The sequence below is a fragment of the Pristiophorus japonicus genome, chromosome 12 (assembly GCF_044704955.1).
Source record: "Pristiophorus japonicus isolate sPriJap1 chromosome 12, sPriJap1.hap1, whole genome shotgun sequence".
Taxonomy (NCBI): Eukaryota; Metazoa; Chordata; class Chondrichthyes; family Pristiophoridae; genus Pristiophorus; species Pristiophorus japonicus.
The window spans coordinates 153,081,060-153,103,771 of NC_091988.1; the positions used below are offsets into that span (position 1 = coordinate 153,081,060).

A 22,712-nucleotide genomic window follows, 5' to 3' on the forward strand; every position below is an offset into this window, starting at 1 on the left:
AGCTTTTGCGTCAAGGTTTTACACAAAGGAAAAATGGGACCTTACTTCCCCAGCCTGCAGCCTCGACACACCCACACAGGCTTCTTTTTTTTTAAAGGCATTACAGTTTCCCTTCTCTGTTCTTTATCTTATTCCTAGACATTCATTCACAAAAGTCTCTTTTCATTCAACAAAGTTTATTGTTTAGCTGGCTCTATTCTTGGATCCATACTTCACTTAAGATAATCACTATCAGGTTTTTTTTTTTATTTCTTACATATTGATTTACTTCCTCTGTTAATTTTATGTGGGCTCGCAGTATCAAGACCACAGCCTTTTCATTTTTATCTTTCTTTTCCTTCTCCCACCCTGGTCTGCTGGCGGGTCCTGAGGATCCCACCCTGCTTTAATCATTTTCTCGATTAGTTTATTTTGTTTTTCCGTCAGGTGGCGGGTAAGGGAGCCTTCCGGCCCCCACTCGAGTTTATCTGCTTTATTGGCCATTCCTGGGTAGGACTAGAACTGTTAGGAATCTACTCTCAGAGGTTTGCCTTTTACCTCGCACAACTTGTAGTAGACCATCTCTGGGCTGCTGTCAGGTCACAGGTCTGTTTTTACACAAACTTATACAATTCTTACAACGCGGTTAAGCAATTCCTGACAGCGCTCTACGTATCCTTAACGACTACCTACCACTGCTCTGCCCGTTGGTCCGACCCTGTTCACAGGTTTGGATTCCGTTAGTCGCTGTAAACCGCCTGGTTCTACCCCACCCCAGAGTATATTTCAAATTACACTACTGGGTCGGAAGATGTCTTTCGGTATCACGATCCCACGGTCCAAGTGTGTTCCCGGCACCTACTTAGTTTCTGGCCGTCACGTGGGACTAAAGTCCTCTTAATTCAGGCTCAGGCTAGGTGTTTGAGATATTGGACCGTCTCCTCGTGTCGATCAACCAGCATTCACCTTCGGCACCCATTATAAAATTTTTGTTTAAGGTATAGTCACCCGGTTTCTCCAAGGGTGTTTAGCGACTTCGAAATCCTGTTCGTGACACCACTGTTAGCGTGAATGTTTTCTCGGAAGAATCACTCAACACTCAAGTTGGTTCCAATGCCAAAGCGGCCTTTTATTACGCCGGCGGGGAGGAAGCCTCTGGTCTAGATCCAGGCACCTCTCCCCACCGAACAAAGAAATTCATCGATATTTATATGTTTTACAATAGTTCATTACAGTTACTCAGCCCACTTCGGCTGGACACAATCCAATCATAACGATTATAGATTACATATAGGTTTCTTTTACCCAATAGAATTCCCCTGATACCTCAGGGACTGTATGTTCGGTTCTTGTCAGCTCGGGCTGATTAATGACCTCGTTATTTGAGGTAGGCCCCCCCTTATCTCTGTTCCTCGGGGCTCTGCTGTGCGAAGTCCTTGATTAAGGACATTCCATACCAGGTGCTATAATGGTTCGTTATAGTTATCTTGTCTCAAGCGGATGATCCAAGGCATTCCTGGTAGTGGGCCTCACTAGGTCATTGCTCGGTCAGCCTCAGTCAACAGTTCATTGCTTGACTAACTGAGTTCCCATCATGCTTGGGCACCCATTTTATATGTGGCCACTTTAAACCTATATGAGTTTAGATATATTTAGCAGGTGCCTAATGCCTACAACAGTATCCAGGAGTGATCGTGTAATGTCAATGCTCACTGCACTCATTGCCACCATCTGAACCACATCTGTTAGATCCTGCACCTCTGGAGAGCGCTGTTGAGCTCACCTTCCCCTCCTCACCCTGGGTGTGGCTCGCTGCATCCCACTGTGACCCATAGCCTCAGATGGCCCTGGGTGTGCCTCGCTGCACCACACTGGAATCCCCAGCCTTGGGTTGTGGGAAACCATGGACTATCCCACCAACACTCGTAACACTAAGGAAAGGTTCTGGCACCTCAATGGGAGGCACTTGCACCTCCTCCAAAGTGAATATAACAGTGGGTGCTTCATCCATCCCCTCCCCCTCCCTCTATCCCTCACCGCCATGCTCTTTATCTGGAAGGTGGGATTGGAAGATGTTCTCCTCTTCAGGCTCATCCAGGTCTGAATCTTCTGCATCATCATGGTTGGCCTCAAATTCTGCAAAATGTAACAGAGCAGACAAATGGTTAGCAGCAGAGGAGGGGCAGAGGAAAGGGTAAATGGCATGAGCAGGCTTACACAGTGCAGGCAGCAGGCTGATTTGAAGGACCACGATGAATGATAGCACATTGCATCAACCAAATCATAGCTGACGGAGACATCCCCATGAACCAACGCATGGCTAGTCCTCGCAGTCCTTAACTTTTAGCAAAGCCAGACTGTGGAATTTGCAAGACTTACCCTCTCCCTCGAATGTTGGCCCAGTGGGTACAGTAGTGGTTGATTTTCTCCAGGCATGACCTATCAAAGCAGTGACCCTGTCTTCCAAGGGTGTCAGTGGTAGCAGATTTGCCAGGCCTCCTCCTGTTAGAGTTCTTTCCCTTTTGTTGTGTGCCAACTTCCTCTGCAAAGATGAAAATATAACTTATTAGAGAGGGTGTCTTTCTGCTGGGTGGAACATATGCATCTGGTCACATTTACAATTGCAATTCCATTGAATAAATGAAAATATTACTTACACTAACTAATTAACCAAAGTCCTGCCACTTCTTTTAGCACTGGCCTCCAGACCTCGGGGTGGTAATCTTCTGCAAGTTGGTTCCAGCGTTTCTTCATTTCTTTTGGTGAAACTTTTGTGTGACCTCTGCTGGTGTCCAGCTCATGCCATGTGACCTCAATTACAGTAACCAGTGCCTCCACTTCATCCTGTAAGAAATTCTTGGTCCTTGAGCTGCATTGCATATTGTATTGTAGCTCCAATTTCTCCAATGAGAATTAAAGTTCTCACACACTAACTGGCTCTTTAAAACTGGCTGAATGCAGACGGGGAGCTGTACTGTGGCATGCGCACCCATAGCAATCACGTCAAAAACATCCTTTTTTTTCGTGCGTGCGCAGAAGGTGGGTGGGGGGGGGCGCGGGATCGTTGTTTCGGTGCAGACATTAGGCTCCATCCCCCCACCCCCCGCGAAGATACTTATTTTTTTGGAGTAGTTGGGGCCAGAAAAAAACGGGTGTAACTCTGGCAATACGCCAAAAAACGGCTTTGGGAAAATTGAGCCCTTTGACACAGGCATGGAGGCTTTTAAATAAGAAAACTGAAAGCATTGCAGTCAGAAAAAGGTTAAGAGAAGGATATAATCCAATGGAAATGCAAAATTTGTTTGTATTAGTCAAGCAAGACGTCAATAATGTGGAGAAGCATAGCATGTTCATTATTTTTGTATTACATTAAGACAATGCCAATTGACCTAAGTGAATCTGATCATTGCTCTGTATGTTCACTCTATGTGGAATGAAGCAATTGAACAACTAATAACTGAACTCATCTCACCGGGGCTTTGCTAAGCCTGCCTTTGAAGCGAGTGAAGTAGTATAAGCACAAAAGAGAGGAATCTCCTGTTCAGATCAGAAAAGGATACTACTGTTATACTATTGTGCAAGAAGCTATAGGGCAGCGATAGCCACAAAAATAAAATGCTCAGACTACCTACAGGAGTGATTGCTATTGAATACAAGAAGGTATTTAGAGCAGACCCAAATTCAGAATAAGAACATAAGAAATCGGAGTAGGTGTAGGCCATTCAGCCCGTCGAACCTGCTTCGCCATTCAGTAAGATCACGGCTGATCTGACTCAACTCCATCTTTCTGCACTATCCCCATATCCCTTGATTCCCTTAGTATCCAAAATTATATTGTCTTGAATATACTCAACGATTGAGCATCCACAGCTCTCTGGGGTAGAGAATTCCAAAGATTCACAACCTTTTGAGTGAAGAAATTTCTCCTCATCAGTCCTAAATAGCCAACCCTTTATTCTGAGACTGATCCCTAGTTTTAGACTCCCGAGCCAGGGGAAACATCCTCCCTGCATCTACGCCGTCAAGCCTTTTAAGAATTTTATATGTATCAATGAGATCATCTCTCATTCTTCTAAACTCTAGAGAATATAGGCTTAGTCTACTCAATCTCTCCTCATAGAACCATCCCTTCATCCCAGTAATCAATCTAGTGAACCTTCATTGCACTCTCTAAGGCAAGGATATCCTTCCTTAGGTAAGGACACCAAAACTGTACTCTGTAGTCCAAGTGTGGTATAGACATTCTTGAAAGACTTGCAGTTATATAACTCTTCATCATGTTACTTAAGAAGAACCAAATCGCTTCAAATGTAATGAATTACTTTGAACTGAAGTATAAATTACTTTAACCTGCAGTCACTGTTGTTATGTAGGCAAATTTGGCAGCTTTCATGTGTACAGCAAGATCCCACAAATGGCAATTTAATAAATGGACAGCTAATCTGTCTTTAATGTTGGATGAAGGAAAGCCTGTTCAAGTAATGCCTTGGGATCTTTCACATCCAGCTGCATCATAGGAACAGGCAAATGGTACTCAATTTCATAACTTATTCAAAGGATAATATCTCTTGTCAGTTTAGCATCCCTTAGTACCGCACAGGAGTATCCTTATTATTGAGCTCCAATCACAATGTGAGACTTGAACAAAGAGGCCTATAAATCTGGCTGTGCAGCGTCTGTTTTTCGGGTGCTATTTGGCCTACTAAGCCCAAGTGTGCCGCCCACCATTAGGAAGGAAAATAAATAGGCATTCAGGGCTCCTGCCTGACACTGGCATTAGGCCCTTTGTATAATTGTGTATAAACCATAAAGAGATTTGGAGACATAAGAAGAAAGAGACAGGAATGGAGGTGGATTCTAGAAAGAGAGAGGAAAAGTTTTGGAGATAAATGGAAAGATACAAACAGTATGGTTTAAAAAGTTTGTGAAAGCCATGCAGAGAGAGATAAAATGTGGAGAGAAGTAGAAAGATTTAGCGAGAGTGGGAATGAACCAAAAACAGTTATGGGAACAGAGATATTTTTAGGTCCAAAAGCAATTCCGTGGGTAGTGGACCAACAATAGAGCTGTCTGACCTCCCAAATTTATGACAAAAATCAATAGAGCTGATCTTAAAATGTAAATCTTGGGGGAAAAAATCATTGTAAATCCATGTCGTTCTCAGGTTCTTTTTATGATCTGCATTTTTGCACTGACATCATTGTTGACACGTGTAATGAATTGAAATCACTACAGCTGCTGTAGTCTCCCTTAGCATCTGTGATCTGCTATCCGAAACAATCCATGCCGGTCTCATTCCCGTCTCCTTTTTGTTCAACTTGTTCCAGTGGGAAAGTCTCCTCACATTCAGCTGCACTCTCCATCTACCACACCTTTGTAAGATTAATGGTATTTCCTTTGGAATTGCTGGTTTGAACTTCGTAATCATTAGTGCGATGACATCATCATGTTGTACATTATGAATGGTGCACAAAATATGCTTTGAAGTTGCCTATAGCTCGAATCATATTTTCAGTGAAGAAATTTTCAAACAACAATAGAAAAAGACAGATTTTCAGAGGAATTTTTTCCACCTATGTCCCCTTTACAAATTTATTTGATGGTATAACAATTTTGGGATCATCCTATTTGCGTTTAGGTAGAATATTTAGTATAAATCCTTGTCAGATCAGTCTGCAGTGTATTCCAGCAGTGATACTATCAACGATTTGTCTCACCTGGTTATGTATAGATTCTTGGCAGTGATATATTCAAAATTGTGACTACATGGTTACAGTTACTGATGGGATAAAGAGATAGAGATACAAAATCTATAATAATAGCAGCTTTTAATGCATTTCCTGAGGTCTAGTAACTATTAGGGATTACGTTTATTTATTTCTACCGTGAACTTATGATAAATCTGGTCGTGTATTGCAATCTCCCAATGCCACCCAAGTTCAATAGCGAGCACTGCAGGTCAGAGAACAGTAATATAAGTAATCTGTCTTTGTACCACCATATGAGAAATGTGTGATTCACAATCCAGAGTTGGTAGCCTCATTTCCCATTTGTCCTTTAAATTTGCAATGTGATTGACGAAATCCCGCATAGCCCACTGTGAAAGGACAAAATCTCTTGTCCTTTAGCTGGCTTCCCTCTTGCTGGCTGTTCGTTGGTGCTGAATTGCTTATAAGTGTATGGTGGAAGATTGTTGATGCTCGCTATTTGAAATGAAAACATAAATGCATGTGCATGAAGAATACATTTATTATTTTGATATAAATAGTGAACAGCAGAAATCTTACCCCTGTGTGATCTGCAGGTGTTGCCTGAGTGAATTAATCTTCCAAACTTCTCTTCTAGATTACATTAATTAATTCAATGGATGAAACTCAGGCGGGTTCCACGATGGGCAGACGATCGCTCCGTCAGAATACCATCCCGGGGTCAAAGGTAAATATTTTCTCCATCAGAACTCTGGCTAAATCAAATACTAAAACTGGATGGTGCATTGGATTAATATGCTGTTCTTTCACTTAGAGCATTTGCTTTTGAATTAACACTACACTATTGGAATGAAAGTATCCCTTCTTTGATACCCGACACCTATGATGTTAAGCCAAGGCCCCCTCGGGTTGACTCAAAAGATCCCTGACGCTACTTAGTGGAAAAGCACGATGTTCTAGCCAATATTTATCCCTCAATCACATCACTGGAACAGATTATCTGGTCATTATGAGAGCTTACAGTGCATAATTTGGCTGCACACGAGCTGCACATTAATGGAGTGGAAGCCTTTTTTGTTCCTGTACATCTCGGAATCCTCACAAGGCAATGTGGGTACAGTCAATGCAGCCCTGTACTTTTAGGAAGCCAGCAGTCCTGAAGAAGCCCACAGCCCTGTTACACATTGCCTGGGCAGTCATGGGGAACTTAATTCCTCTGGACATATAGTGCAGCAATCACCTGCCGAATGCAGACATGTGTTGCATGTTGACAAATGGTGCACACATCCCTAGTTGTAGTTTGGAAGGATCCAGATGCATAGAATGAAAGTGCAGCTTTCACTTCCACTGACAAAGCCGTCCTCCTGACACTTCTAGATTGCAGGTCTACTTTCACAGATCTCAGTTTCAACTTATTTGTAGAAACGCAGCCTTCTGACACAGTCTGCATCACTCAGGTACAGGTACGAACGCCTGTCTCGATATACCCGACGTGGGTAAGGCCTCCTGCCCATCACCCTATGGGCTCTGAGGTTCCTGATGTGATGACGTTGAATCAATTGTTTCCTCCGCAGCACCTTGATGCAAAAGACTTCAGTATTGCCCCATGCTTAAATAGTACCTTCGCAAGAAGCTTAAAATGGCAGGCAGGCAGGACAGGTTCTTTGTTCTCTCTCCCCACAGGTCTGTATGGACCAAACCCAGGTCTGAGCAGGCGCAGTGATCGGGAAGCCCCACCCCCCCCTCCCCCCAGGCAACATTTAGCGTAGTGCAGTCTTGTGATGCGTTCCGATCGCCTTCCACAGCCCCCCATCCACCCGGGCTACATTTGATGGATAGTGTAGGTTTCTGATGTCTTCTGATCACCTTCCACAGCACCCCCCGCCCCCGTCATCCCCCGGGCTTCTTTTGCAGCCGAGCCCCTGTGTCCGGGCGCGGGACCGATTCTGCAGCCAACGCTCCGACCCTTGAGTCTTGTTTGCAGACATTCGGTGCTGGTGTGTCAATTGAAACAATATGAAAAGTTACAGAATTCCATCAGGCTTCCATTTACTGCGTTATAAGTTTAAAAAAAAAAATCTTTATTATGTATATTTAATCTTCTTGACTCCCTCCAAAACTTCGCTGGTTGAAAAACAATGGCTTCTTTCTGTGCCTATTTTTCAATGTGCGCTGCTTTTTCTAAACTCACCAGAAGGTTTTCGGGAGTGGCCAAATACGCCGACCTAGGAGAAATTTTTTGGGGGCAAACTTCCATAATTGACAAAACTGGTGCAGACATCGGGTTACGTCCCCTATGACGCAAAAAAACCTAAAAAAAATCAAAACTAACTCAGTTACGCTGGCGCAGATTTCTTGGGGAAATTTAAATTTTTTTTACTTAGCCAAAAAAACCGACACGCGCCAAAATAACGCCGCAAATCACCGGGGATAATTGAGCCTTTAATCTTGGCTAATATTTCAGTCAGAACTTAGAGAATCCTTCTGATGGCATGCTAGACTAAGGCCTTTTCTTCCTGGTCAAATGGATATTAAAGAGCCCATGGCACTATTTAAAAATCAGTGAGTTATCCCAGTGTCCCAGCTAACATTCTTCCCTCAACCAACACACCAAAATAGATTAACTGGTCTCCATTTATATCACCTTGCTGTGACCAATGGCTTGGCTTTTGCATTGAAAGTAACAGTGAGGCTGCACTCACCGTTATTATGGAGTAAATCGGACAGCAAATTCCAGAATACACGCATGCGCAGTTAAACACAGAAATCCGGAAGTTGCAATCGAGTTACCCTGCTCCTCCATAGGCTGTGCTACCGTAGAATCTTGGCATTGAAATCAATTTAAGGCTGTGAAGTTGTAGTATTTACCCACTAAACATGCTGGTGCATTCAGGCATAAGTGAATTTTTAATGACATGATAAGTCATAATTACTGCCAAACAACCTCTCTGGCCCTGAAGTGTGGAGTCTCATTCCTTCAGAATTTAATTCATGTTGGAGATTTTTTAAATACTTTTTTTTAAACTCTTTCTGTCTGTCTCTTTTATCTCTCTTATTCCTTCATAGAATCATGACCATGCTGGCCAACCAAGAGCTATCCAGCCTAATCCCACTTTCCAGCTCTTGGTCCATAGCCCTGTAGATTATGGCACTTTAAGTGCACATCCAAGTATCTTTTAAATGTGCTGAGGGTTTCTGCCTCTACCACCCTTTCAGGCAATGAGTTCCAGACTCCCACCACCCTCTGGGTGAAGACATTTACCCTCATATCTCCTCAAAACCTCCTCCCAATTACTTTAAATCTATGCCCCCTGATTTTTTGACCCCTCTGGCAAGGTAAACAGGTCCTTCCTATCTACTCTATCCAGGCTCTCATAATTTTATACACCTCAATCCGGTCTGCCTACAGCCTCCTCTGTTCCAAAGGAAACATATCCAGCATCTCCAATCTTTCTTCATAGCCAAAATTCTCCAGTCCAGGCAACATTCTTGTAAATCTCCTCTGCACCCTTTCCAGTGCAATCACATTTTTCCTGTAATATGGTGACCAGAACTGCACACAGCACTCCAGCTGCAGCCGAACCAGTGTTTGACACAGTTCAAGCATAACCTCCTTGTTCTTGTATTCCATGCCTCAACTTATAAAGGCAAGTATTCCATATGCCTTCTTAACCACTTTATCTAACTGACCTGCTACCTTCAGGGATCTGTGGACCTGCACTCCAAGGTCCCTTTGTTCCACTACGCTTTTCAGTGTCATACCATTTAACGTTTATTCTCTTATTTGACCTTGTTAGACCTCCCCAAATGCATTACCTCACACTTATCTGGATTGAATTCCATTTGCCACTGTTCTGACCACCTGATTAGTCCATTGATATCTTCCTGCAGTCCGCAGCTTTCTTCTTCATTATCAACCACACAGCCTATTTTAGTATCATCTGCAAACTTCTTAATCATATCCCCAACATTTAAGCGCAAGTCATTGATATATACCACAAAAGGCAAGGGTCCCAGTACTGAGCCCTGTGGAACCCCACTGGATACAGCCTTCCAGTCACAAAAACACCCATGAACCATTACCCTTTGCTTACATAAGAACATAAGAACATAAGAACATTAGAATTAGGAACAGGAGTAGGCCATCTAGCCCCTCGAGCCTGCTTCGCCATTCAACAACAACTTACCCGCCCGCTCCCCATAACCCTTAATTCCCTGATTGGTTAAAAATCTATCTATCTGTGATTTGAATACATTCGATGAGCTAGCCTCAACTGCTTCCTTGAGCAGAGAATTCCACAGATTCACAACCCTCTGGGAGAAGAAATTCCTTCTCAACTCGGTTTTAAATTGGCTCCCCCGTATTTTGAGGCTGTGCCCCCTAGTTCTAGTCTCCCCGACCAGTGGAAACAACCTCTCTGCCTCTATCTTGTCCATCCCTTTCATTATTTTAAATGTTTCTATAAGATCACCCCTCATCCTTCTGAACTCCAACAAGTAAAGACCCAGTCTACTCAATCTACATTATAAGGTAACCCCCTCATCTCCGGAATCAGCCAAGTGAATCGTCTCTGTACCCCCTCCAAAGCTAGTATATCCTTCCTTAAGTAAGGTGACCAAAACTGCATGCAGTACTCCAGGTGCGGCCTCACCAATACCCTGTACAGTTGCAGCAGGACCTCCCTGCTTTTGTACTCCATCCCTCTCGCAATGAAGGCCAACATTCCATTCGCCTTCCTGATTACCTGCTGCACCTGTAAACTAACTTTTTGGGATTCATGCACAAGGACCCCCAGGTCGCTCTGCACCGCAGCATGTTGTAATTTCTCCCCATTCACATAATATTCCCTTTTACTGTTTTTTTTTCTCCAAGGCGAATGACCTCACATTTTCTGACACTGTATTCCATCTGCCAAACCTTAGCCCATTCGCTTAACCTATCTAAATCTCTTTGCAGCCTCTCTGTGTCCTCTACACAACCTGTTTTCTCACTAATCTTTGTGTCATCCGCAAATTTTGTTACTTTACACTATGTCCCCTCTTCCAGGTCATCTATATATATTGTAAGCAGTTGTGGTCCCAGCACCGATCCCTGTGGCACACCACTAACCACCGATTTCCAACCCGAAAAGGACCCATTTATCCCGACTCTCTGCTTTCTGTTAGTCAGCCAATTCTCGATCCATGCTAATACATTTCCTCTGACTCCGCGTACCTTTATCTTCTGCAGTAACCTTTTGTGTGGCGCCTTATCGAATGCCTTTTGGAAATCTAAATACACCACATCCATCGGTACACCTCTATCCACCATGCTCGTTATATCCTCAAAGAATTCCAGTAAATTAGTTAAACGTGATTTCCCTTTCATGAATCCATGTTGCGTCTGCTTGATTGCACTATTCCTATCTAGATGTCCCGCTATTTCTTCCTTAATGATAGCTTCAAGCATTTTCCCCACTGCAGATGTTAAACTAACCGGCCTATAGTTACCTGCCTTTTGTCTGCCCCCTTTTTTAAACAGAGGCATTACTTTAGCTGCCTTCCAATCTGCTGGTACCTCCCCAGAGTCCAGAGAATTTTGGTAGATTATAACGAATGCATCTGCTATAACTTCCGCCATCTCTTTTAATACCTTAGGATGCATTTCATCAGGACCAGGGGACTTGTCTACCTTGAGTCCCATTAGCCTGTCCAGCACTACCCCCTAGTGAAAGTGATTATCTTAAGGTCCTCCCTTCCCACATTCCCGTGACCAGCAATTTTTGGCATTGTTTTTGTGTCTTCCACTGTGAAGACCGAAGCAAAATAATTGTTTAAGGTCTCAGCCATTTCCACATTTCCTATTATTAAATCCCCCTTCTCATCTTCTAAGGGACCAACATTTACTTTAGTCACTCTTTTCCGTTTTATATATTGGTAAAAGCTTTTACTATCTGTTTTTATGTTTTGCGTAAGTTTACTTCCGTAATCTATCTTTCCTTTCTTTATTGCTTTCTTAATCATTCTTTGCTGTCATTTAAAATTTTCCCAATCTTCTAGTTTCCCACTAACCTTGGCCACCTTATATGCATTGGTTTTTAATTTGATACTCTCCTTTATTTCCTTGGTTATCCACGACTAGTTATCCCTTCTCTTCCCGCCCTTCTTTTTCACTGGAATATATTTTTGTTGAGCACGATGAAAGAACTCCTTAAAAGTCCTCCACTGTTCCTCAATTGTGCCACCGTTTAGTCTGTGTTCCCAGTCTACTTTAGCCAACTCTGCCCTCATCCCACTGTAGTCCACTTTGTTTAAACAGAGTACGCTCGTTTGAGACACTACTTCCTCACCCTCAATCTGTATTACAAATTCAACCATACTGTGATCACTCATTCCGAGAGGATCTTTTACGAGGAGATAATTTCTTATTCCTGTCTCATTACACAGGACCAGATCTAAGATAGCTTGCTCCCTTGTAGGTTCTGTAACATACTGTTCTAAGAAACAATCACGTATGTATTCTATGAATTCCTCCTCAAGGCTACCCTGTGTGATTTGATTTGACCAATTGATATGTAGGTTTCAAATCCCCCATGATTACTGCCGTTCCTTTTTCACATGCCTCCATTATTCCCTTGATTATTGTCCACCCCACCATGAAGTTATTATTTGGGGGCCTATAAACTATGCCCACCAGTGATTTTTTTCCCCTTACTATCTCTAATCTCCACCCACAATGATTCAACATTTTGTTCATTCGAGCCAATATCATCTCTCACAACTGATCTGATATCATCCTTTATTAACAGAGCTACTCCACCTCCTTTCCCTTCTTGTCTATCTTTCCGAATTGTCAGATACCTCTGTATGTTTAATTCCCAGTCTTGGCCACCCTGCAACCACGTTTCTGTAATGGCCACCAAATCATACCCATTTGTAATGATTTGTGCCGTCAACTCATTTACTTTATTTCGAATGCTGCGTGCGTTTAGGTAGAGTGTTTTAATACTAGTTTTTAAAGCATGATTTTTAGTTTTGACCCATCTTGCAGCCCCTTTATATTTCATACATATTGTCCCTTCCTATCACCTTGTGGTTTACGCTTACCCCAGTGCTACTCTGCTCTGTTGCCTCCTGCCTTTTGCATTCTTTCTTGGGGTCCTGTTCATCTGAGCTCTCACCCACTCTAACTAGCTCAGAGCCCTCTTCTGGGTTCTGAATACTCCTCGCATTGAGGCACCGAGTTTTCAGGCTTGCTTCCGGCCTCCGAGCCAATTTTGGATCCAACTTGCCACTTTGCCCTGGATCCCATGGTCTTAACACAATCACAATTACTAAGGAGGTGGTACTCAGTAAGATAATAGGACTAAAGGCAGATAAATCCCCTGGACCTGATGGCTTGCATCCTCGGGTCTTGAGAGGTCGCGGCAGGGATAGTGGATGCATTGGTTGTAATTTACCAAAATTCCCTGGATTCTGGGGCGGTCTCAGAAAATTGGAAAACTGCAAATATAACACCCCTATTTAAAAAAGGAGGCAGACAAAAAGCAGGAAACTATTGACCAGTTAGCCTAACATCTGTGAATGGGAAAATGTTGGAGTCCATTATTAAAGAAGCAGTACCAAGACATTTGGAAAAGCATAATTTGGTCAGCCAGAGTCAGCATGCATTTATGAAGGGGAAGTCATGTTTGACAAATTTGCTGGAATTCTTTGAGGATGTAACAAACAGGGTGGATAAAGGGGAACCAGTGGATGTGATGTATTTGGACTTCCAGAAGGCATTTGACAAGGTGCCACATAAAAGGTTACTGCACAAGATAAAAGTTCACGGAATTGGGGTAATATATTAGCATGGATAGAGGATTGGCTAACGAACAGAAAACAGAGAGTCGGGATAAATGGTTCATTCTCAGGTTGGCAATCAGTAACTAGTGGGGTGCTGCCGGGATCAGTGCTGGGACCCCAACTATTTACAATCTATATTAACGACTTAGAAGAAGGGACCGAGTGTAACGTAGCCAAGTTTGCTGACAATACAAAGATGGGAGGAAAAACAATGTGTGAGGAGGACACAAAAAATCTACAAAAGGACAGGCAATGTCTAAGCGACTGGTCAAAAATATGGCAGATGGAGTATAATATTGAAAAGTGTGAGGTCATGCACTTTGGCAGAAAAAAAAGAGCAAGTTATTATTTAAATAGAGAAAGATTGCAAAGTACTGCAGTACAGTGGGACCTGGGGGTACTTGTGTATGAAACACAAAGGATAGTATGCGGGTACAGCAAGTTATCAGGAAGGCCAATGGAATCTTGGCCTTCATTGCAAAGGGGATGGAGTATAAAAGCAGGGAAGTCTTGTGCAGGGTATTGATGAGGCCACACCTGGAATACTGTGTGCAGTTTTGGTTTCTATATTTACGAAAGGATACACTTGCTTTGGAGGCAGTTCAGAGGAGATTCACTAGGTTGATTCCGGAGATGAGGGGGGTTGACTTATGAGGAAAGGTCGAATAGGTTGGGCCTCTACTCATTGGAATTCAGAAGATTGAGAGGTAATCTTATCAAAACGTATAAGATTATGAGGGGGCCTGACAAGATGGATGCAGAGAGAATGTTTCCACTGATGGGGGAGACTAGAACTAGGGGGCATAATCTTAGAATAAAGGGCCGCCCATTTGAAACGGAGATGAGGAGAAATTTATTTTCTCAGGGTTGTAAAAGCTTTGCTAAAATCCATATACACTACATCATATGCACTGCTCTTATTGACCCTCCTGGTTACCTCCTCGAAAAATTCAATCAAGTTAGTCAGACATGACCTTCCTTTGACAAATCCATGCTGACTGTCCTTGATTAATCCATGCCTCTCCCAATCTTTATTTTGCTTTTGTACATGATTTAAATCTCATTTGTAATTCCTAGTTTATACTTCCTGGTTCAGACTCTGCATGTCTCAGTGAGGATTCTTCAACGTGATTGGTTGAAGAACCCCACTGCTTTTTTTACCTGCTGACAAATGCCACAGACTCCCTGTAGAGGGCGCCGGGCTGGATCAGATGCCTGATGGCCGCAAGCATATGCTCAAAATTCCGCAAAAACTTTGTGGGCAGCTGTCAGCTTAGTGAGCGGCGTTCCTTAGCCACTGGCTGCAAAATCAGTGCCATTATGACTGCCATGTTGAAATATGTAGCAACAGTTAATGCACATCAAAATAATATAATAGTCAGTTGGAATGTACTGAGATAAATTGTTTATCTTTCTTCTTTTGTCACATTACATATTATTACTTAGTTTCATTATTTAATTTGTTTCCTATTGCAGTTCATTTGGTTGTAATGTGGAATCTTACAGCAGCAGGTTACTGTCTGAAAGTGAAATTATAAAGCTCGAGAATTTGTCAGTACGGTCCCCACAGCTTATAGCGGCGCATACGTGTGAATGCAATTTGCCCGCTATATGCGCTGACTGTTATAACCAGGGAACTCATCCTTTTTTTGGTGTGGAAGCAAGTCATCCTCGTTTCGAGGGACTGCCTGTGATGATAATGATAACAGGATAACATTAAAAATTAAAGATCAGTTCAGTTACAGTTGCTAAAGTAAGGACAGTTAAAAGTCATGCTGCAGCCTGTGGTAAAATTAGCTGAAACAACAATAAAAATAAAATTGCTGAAAAACACAACAGGCCTGCATGTACCTAAACAAGAACAGATGAGCTCATGTTTCGTTTGGCTGTATGTCTGGATATTACTAACTTTGGTCCCAAATTTGGCCAGGAGTTGCTCTGTTTTTTTGGAGCAACTTGATTTTTTTTTTTAAAAAGAATATCTTAAAAATCACAATTCTACACATTTACTTTGTGCCAGTGTAAGTGAGTTTGTTATAAAATTTTTTTAGTTTAGTTTTTTTTTTCAAAAGGGGCCGTTACCAGCCACCTACACCTGTTTTGGCCATTTAAGCCAGTTTGGACAGCTAATAGTTGCTCCAAACTAACTTAGGCCACCGTATGTGGCCACTTTTGGTCTGCACAGAAAACCCTTGTGGAGAGTTAAGAAATCAGTGCAGGTAAGTACATTTAAAGCACCAAGCACTAAACAAAGCACAAAAAAAAAGCATTCAATAACAAATAAAAAATACAAGGAAGCTGAGAGGACCTGCACCTAGCACCAAGACTTACAAAGCACTAAACAAAGACAAAAAGCAATAAGCAATTAATTAATAAAAATTAGAAGGAATCCTGCACCTAAAGCACCAAGACCAAAGTAATAAGCAATCAATCAATCAATAACAAATAAAAAATAGAAGTCCTATCTTTGTGAAGGGAAGGCTGATGAGGGAGCCCATTCGGCCAGGGATAGCGGCAGCACGCTTTGGGCCCCTCCCACACAGCCTGCAGAGCACACTCACAGATTCTAGGGGCGAGGAGCTGCTGTGCATGCACGCACACTCTAACGCGCATGTGCAGAGGTCCTGGCACTGTTTTCAGTGCCGAGACCTGGCTCCGCCCCCGAATCTAGTTGCCACGCTGCACCACCATCGAGGAGAGGCTGGGGAGCAGCCAAACTCGGCCTAAAGATTTTTGGCCCCCTTGGAGTTCTACAAAAGCGGCACACCTCTGGTGAATGCCCAGAAATCTGTACTGGCCAAATTTGGGTCCTTTATTACAAACAAAAATGATTCAGCAAGTGATTTAATCTGTTTCATTTAAGCTGATAGGCTATTGGTATGAATTCACTAGAAAGATAAGAGTTCTCTCTTTGCCTTGGTCAATCTGCCCGCAGTAAACGGAGCACTTATGATCGCACTTTGATATTGTCATTACCGCACATGGATAATGGTTATTGTGTTTTTGACCAATATAAGTGACTGCCCCTTTAATTTTGGGGACTGTATTAAAGCAAAAAACTGATTTATGAGCCCCTCTGTAGGAGCTGTTACAACAATATCATTAACCATTTTTAAGCCAAATTTTGTTAAATAATGTCGATTTCCTGAACTGTTATTAATTTCAAAGATAGCAAATCTTTTCTTTTCAATCATTAATAATATTGCTGGCAGTTGACCAGTAATCGATAATTTATGCATTGCATGTTAATAGACACATGCAAATCTGTGTTTTCACCCATTGTACAGTGATACTTACAGGCAGATCTGACCCAACACTGTTGAAATATATTCGATACTGCACCAGAGTCCATGGGAAATTAATTCCATCAGCTACGATAAAAAAAACTTAAATTTATATAATCTGCTGGCTTCAAATAGCCAGTCAAAACTGACAGACTCTGGATCTGTCTTCAGGTACTGTAATGACAGGAAAGCAGCATTAGATTACCTATATAGCTTCAGGTCCTGACCCAGCAATTCAATTTATTCATGCAAGTGTGAGAAGCTCCTGCAAATGACAGGGACTCCAGTGAAAACTTTTCAGGTTGCTTTCCACATCAAAAAACAACTCTCTCAAATGAAGGGAACTACTAATTTCTGTTAGACACTGAGGAGTTATTTTTAGTCATATTATAGTGAGAATATGCAGGTAACTTACAATACATGGTATTCACAGCACAGAAACAAGCCATTTGGCCCAATAGGTCGATGCCGATGTTTATGTTGCACACAAGCCTAACTTGTAAGAGGTTTGTGGGATTCATGGTTTTTGTTTATATTGTTGTCAGATCTTGTGGAGAGTTTTGAGATTTGTCTCCTTTTTCATTGGCCCAGCCAGCACCAATATTGTACAGTCCACAACTGGATTAACAAGGTGTTTGTGATTTGTTAGCTACTTGAGAGATATGAAAGAATCATCATTACAGTCGCAATGTAGTTGGCATCTTTCTGGATTTCCTGCCAGTGAGGATTGTGTTCTCTGAAATTATGCATTTTGAAAACTGTACTTTCCTACAATATTGTATGTAACTTGTTTGCATGGCATAGGCTCTGCAGTCAGATAGATGTGAATTTAATCAGGTTGTGCAGCTCAGATGACTTTAGGCTTTGGCTGTCACTTTCTAGCTGCTTTCGTGAAGAACAGTATCAAATTTCACAACTCTGAAACTGGAAGCTGTGCTGAAGAAAATTGACGCCCAGTGTCTTTGAAATAGGAGTCTGAACTTTAATCCAGATCAAAGCGTGGATTATCCAAACATATTCACCTCTGTTAACTCGGATTTTATCTAAATCTATCTATCACAGCTTTGGGAACAATTATTTAACCTTTTTAATAGCATGTGTGTTTAATTGGAATTTACAAAAAAAAATGATGATGAAAATATTATCTTAAAGTTTGTCCAGTTTTCACCTGAAAATGAGATTTCATATTTGCATGCTATTCATAGAATATTCAATCATATAATGGAGTGAGCATTAGCATACAATATTTGTGCACAGATACGGGTCCTCAATGCACAACTCCCTTCAAAGAATGATTGTTCTGTGGAAATGAAAAATAAGCCATATAGGACCTGTGACAAAATTGAAGCATTTTTGTCTCTGATAGTTTATTTCTTGGATTCTTCCTAACTAGTTACCTAGTTACTACTACTTATTTCTGCAAGCAACAGAAGATATATATTACGGTCTAGTACACCATAGAAATGTTTGTGTTTTTCTATGCTCTATCATGAATAAATCAGCTATGGCTTCGTCATGTGGATGCTAGAGTTCCTGCTTTGGTCGTAATCGGCAATCTAGTCATAAATTGCATTTGAAATTGTGTTGTTTTACCGAAGTTCTTGTTGAAGTTTCTGCTCAAATTCATTTGCATATTGCTGAATGTAAAATCTTCCATGAACTAGCGCAATCAGGAAGCGTAATAGAACGTAATTGTTTTTTCTTTTCCTTGCATTAATAAATATTCCTGATGTAATTAAGAGTGGTAACCTGGTCCAGTTTGATTAATATGGCTGACAATGGGTTTATTAAAAAGGCAGCATTTTTAAAAAGTATCTAGGCCACCTTCTGATTTTAAGTTGGTGTACGTTAGTCAATTTCTTAGTAAATTAAATCATTTTAATATTTAGGTGTTTACAAGTGCTTTTCGGTCTAAAAGAATTAGCTTAACGGGAAGAGCCTCCTTGAACAGGTGCAATCTTTGGAAACTCAACATGCTCATTATTTTGATCTGGAGGTGGGGCCAGCTTCAAGCCCGATATTTTTGAAACCAGCGGTAAAGGTTACAGAAACTCGATTTACGCTTGGCTTAACTGCTTGCACTTAAAATTCCCCGATCTTTTACGCTGGCTTGACTGATTTTCAGGCAAATTGCGCAGATTAAACCAATGCAAACGAACGGAAACTCTAGGCCAAAGTGTTTAATTTTTAATGACCCATCACCTGTTCCATGCTGTAGCCTTTCCGTTATGTGTGAGTTTTACCTTCAAACATAAAAGTAGTGAGGATTGAGACACGGTGATGGCAATCACAGAAATTTATTTCGACAGTATATGGTAATGGGGCAGATTTTGCGATGATATGATGGTGTACTCAGAGTACGTCATCATGCCGCCTTTGAAATTGACCGCAAGTTTGGGATTATGCGCTAAATTGTGAACTTGTATCTGTCAAGGTCTGCTTTGACAGATGACCCGCACCAACGGGGAAATACTGATTGCTGGCGCGGAGTTGGGCTAATTGCCCACCAACTGCTCAGGAATTACGTCCAAAAATTTTACAGTTAGTGAAAGCAGGTGCAGGAGCCTGTTTCACTGTGAAAGGAATCCATTTGAGTACATCTGAAAGGATTGTTAACCCTTCTGGTATCACTTCACAATAAAATACATGTAGCTAGTTGCAACATTTAGAAGCATTAAAAATATAAAATATGACAATATTTAAAATTATCAATGTTTTCTACCCTCCAGTTGTATGATCCAAACTGGGCATTTGACACAGATCATTTATACTTCTTCCAAATGTATGAAATAAAACCATTTTGCTATTTAATTATTTTATATAATAATATATCTAAAGCTGCCCCACAGCTGGTGTGCTACATGCATGGTGTATAGTAAATCAAAAGGATCATTGCCAAAGTCTTTCAGTGCTGTTGAATCGCACTCCAGAACAGTGGACTTTTGGCAGGATAATAAATGCTAGTCTGAAAAGAATAAAAAACTTACCTGATTTACATAAATTAAGAAAGAAAGACTTGGATTTATATAGCGCCTTTCATGACCACCAGACATCTCAAAGCGCTTTACAGCCAATGAAGTACTATTGGAGTGTAATCACTGTTGTAATGTGGGAAACCCAGCAGCTAATTTGTGCACAGCAAGCTCCCACAAACAGCAACATAATAATGGCCAGATAATCTGTTTTTATTTGTGGTGTTTGAGGGATAAATATTGGCCAGCACACTGCTGCTCTTCTTCTTTACGTTCATCTGAGAGAGCAGGCCAGGGCTTCGGTTTAACATCTCATCTGAAAGACAGCACTTCCGACAGTGCAGAGTTCCCTCAGCATTGCACTGGAGTGTCAACCTAGATTTTTTTTGTGCACAAGTCCCTGGAGCGGGACTTGAACCCACAACCTTCTGAATCAGAGGCGAGAGTGCTACCCACTGAGCCACAGCTGACACCAAACACATCCTTAATTTAAAAAGCTGGAATGTTTGAAGTACAGCACAGGTAATATTTTGGGCTAGCAAAACACTACAATGCTTTACAATGCTTCATAGTGCAAATAAGAAAAGGAACATGTATCTTCGTATGAAATATAAATAATAATGTTTAATACACCTCCCAAGTGATAGAAACTGTTTTAACCTCAATAGAAGGTTGAACAGCTAAACGAATTATTTCACTTTAGTAAATGATCAAATGACAAGAATCTTTCCATTGATCTCAAATTATTTTTTTCACAATCAATTGGAAAACAGATGCCAAATTATTGTTAGTATTTTGTTACATAATTTTAACAAAATGCTGATTTATGAAATAAGTCCAAGTACCAGTTTAATTAAAAGTTTTTAAAATGTAATTTCAATGAAAGAGAATGAAAAAAATTGCTGTGGGCAGGGCTTAGTTTTGTGGGCGTGTCTTCCCTTGCACATAGACTATACGCTGTGCTCCAGGCCTTCGTGATGTAATACACTGCGCACAACTCTACAGTGCCGAGTTCAGGGCCTCTCACGAGGAAAGTTCATATTCTTTACAGAAGTTGACAGCATACTCTGTAGTTATGACGCTGACCGCAATTTTTGGGCCACTATCTTTTCCATCTTAGGGTGGAGAAATGTGACTTGTATAATTACAATTTTCACTTCCAAAACATAACTTGCTAACATTTTTGTGTGTCAGAATTATTTTTTAAAAGTATGTGACTTTTCATCATGTCCACATGTGGGCCACAATTTTTCCAGCGCTCAGTGGTGGGTCAGAAATGTGATTGACAGACGGTCAAACCGCGCACACTCCACTTTCCCAATGTCCGGTCTGCCAGCGCTGAGCAGACCCGACAAACAGTGGCAGGGGAGGCAATTGAGCCAATTATTGGCTTGTTTAGAAGCCTTTAGTGAAATTCTACTTACCTTTTAACTTTATCAGGTCGCCCACGGCTTTCGCGCTGCTCCTGGACCCTGTCGGTTCATCTGAGGCAGAGGTTGAGTGGCCATTGAAGCAGCTGATTGCGCACAGCTTCAAAACTAGTATAAAGGCTCCCACTTTACAACTGCTCACTTTCCAAACCCAGAGACCCTTGTGCCGCAATTTTGCCGACTGGGTCGGGAGCAAGGTGGCTGGAGTCCTTTGCGCTCTCCAAGTGATTTTACCTTAATGGAGCTTGTTAAGCCTACCCAATGAAGTTCCCAGCCAATTAAAATGAAGCGGGTCTGATGATGTCATTTGATGATGTGCCATCAACCGGTTTCTTTAAAAGGACCATGTCCACATTAATTTTGACAGTTGTGTTGTCAGTGTTCAACAGTATTGTCAAGCACTGCACACAGGTGCACGGCTGCACCCAGGCTCTCCCATGACTCATTCCATATGCTTATGGAGGGAGTTACAGCACTCAGGCAAGTTCCAATGGGCAGAGGAGACCACCCCAACGCAGCCTGGTTGTACATTGCACAGGAGAGCACAAGCAGGGAAGTCGTCAGGAGGATCTGGCTGCAGTGGAGCAAACCATTCAATCATCTCAGTAGTTCACAAAACGTTACTGCAAAGCCACACTCAAGCTCATCCTGCTGTGCCACTCATTATATCCCCATCACTCTGCCTTCCCTACCCGACTCCTGCACATCCTTACTCACACCAACTTACCTTGTACCCGCACTCATCTCTCTTTCTATCTACATTATCACTTCCCCATCTCACTAGCCACTCCTCACACTCACTCTCATCCTAGTCCAATCATACCAACTAACAACACACAAGGGTAGGCATATGTGTATTTTAGCCAATGCTCATGTGACGTTTCTCTTAATGTGTTGTCAAACATTAAAATTTTTATTATCAATACTTTAGTTCTTGAATACATTTGTGGAAGTGGCTTATTGAGTTGCAGTGAAATGTGAAACATAATGGTACCCCCACAATGCTGATGAGTGTGAAAAGATTGGCTTGGACATTGTAGGGTGCTTTCTGTTGTTGGTTTGGGGTGGTGCCAACCTGGCGCAACATGTGCCAGCCAGGGTGTGCAGCGTCAAGTGAAGTAAATGTGGCCATGGTGAGGCCATTCCTGGTATCGTGGACAGCAATGTGCTCATGTGCTGATGCCCTGCCTCCTGTGCAGCATCAGGTGATTGCGGAGAAAGTTGGTGGTGGTGGTGTTGTTGGTGCTGCTGGTGTGCCTGGTGCTGGGGCTGCTCGTGGTAGGATTCTGAGGACCAAGATGAGAGAGTGAAATAGATGGCACATGAAATGGAGATGACAGAAGCGATCAGTCAATGGTGGGAGAGATAATGAGGTCAGACTGGATGGAGACTTGCGTAATTGTGCATTCTGAATCTGTAGTGGAAATGCAGTTTAGAGAAGCTAGTGGTTAAGGGAACATTTCTCAATCTGCAGGGAGCTATGACTTTATATTTGAAGCTGTCAAGTCAACA

At 42.0% G+C, this 22,712-nt stretch overlaps 1 protein-coding gene across 2 annotated transcripts in view; it reads left to right on the forward strand.

Moving 5' to 3' along the window:
* Nucleotides 1–22,712, forward strand: part of LOC139277017 (docking protein 5-like) — a 474,689-nt gene that overhangs the window by 404,923 nt on the left and 47,054 nt on the right. For both annotated transcript variants that reach the window (XM_070895017.1, XM_070895019.1), the window contains one exon: nt 6,325–6,414. In XM_070895017.1, the coding sequence (XP_070751118.1) occupies nt 6,325–6,414 (90 nt within the window). The remainder of the gene's footprint in view (nt 1–6,324; nt 6,415–22,712) is intronic.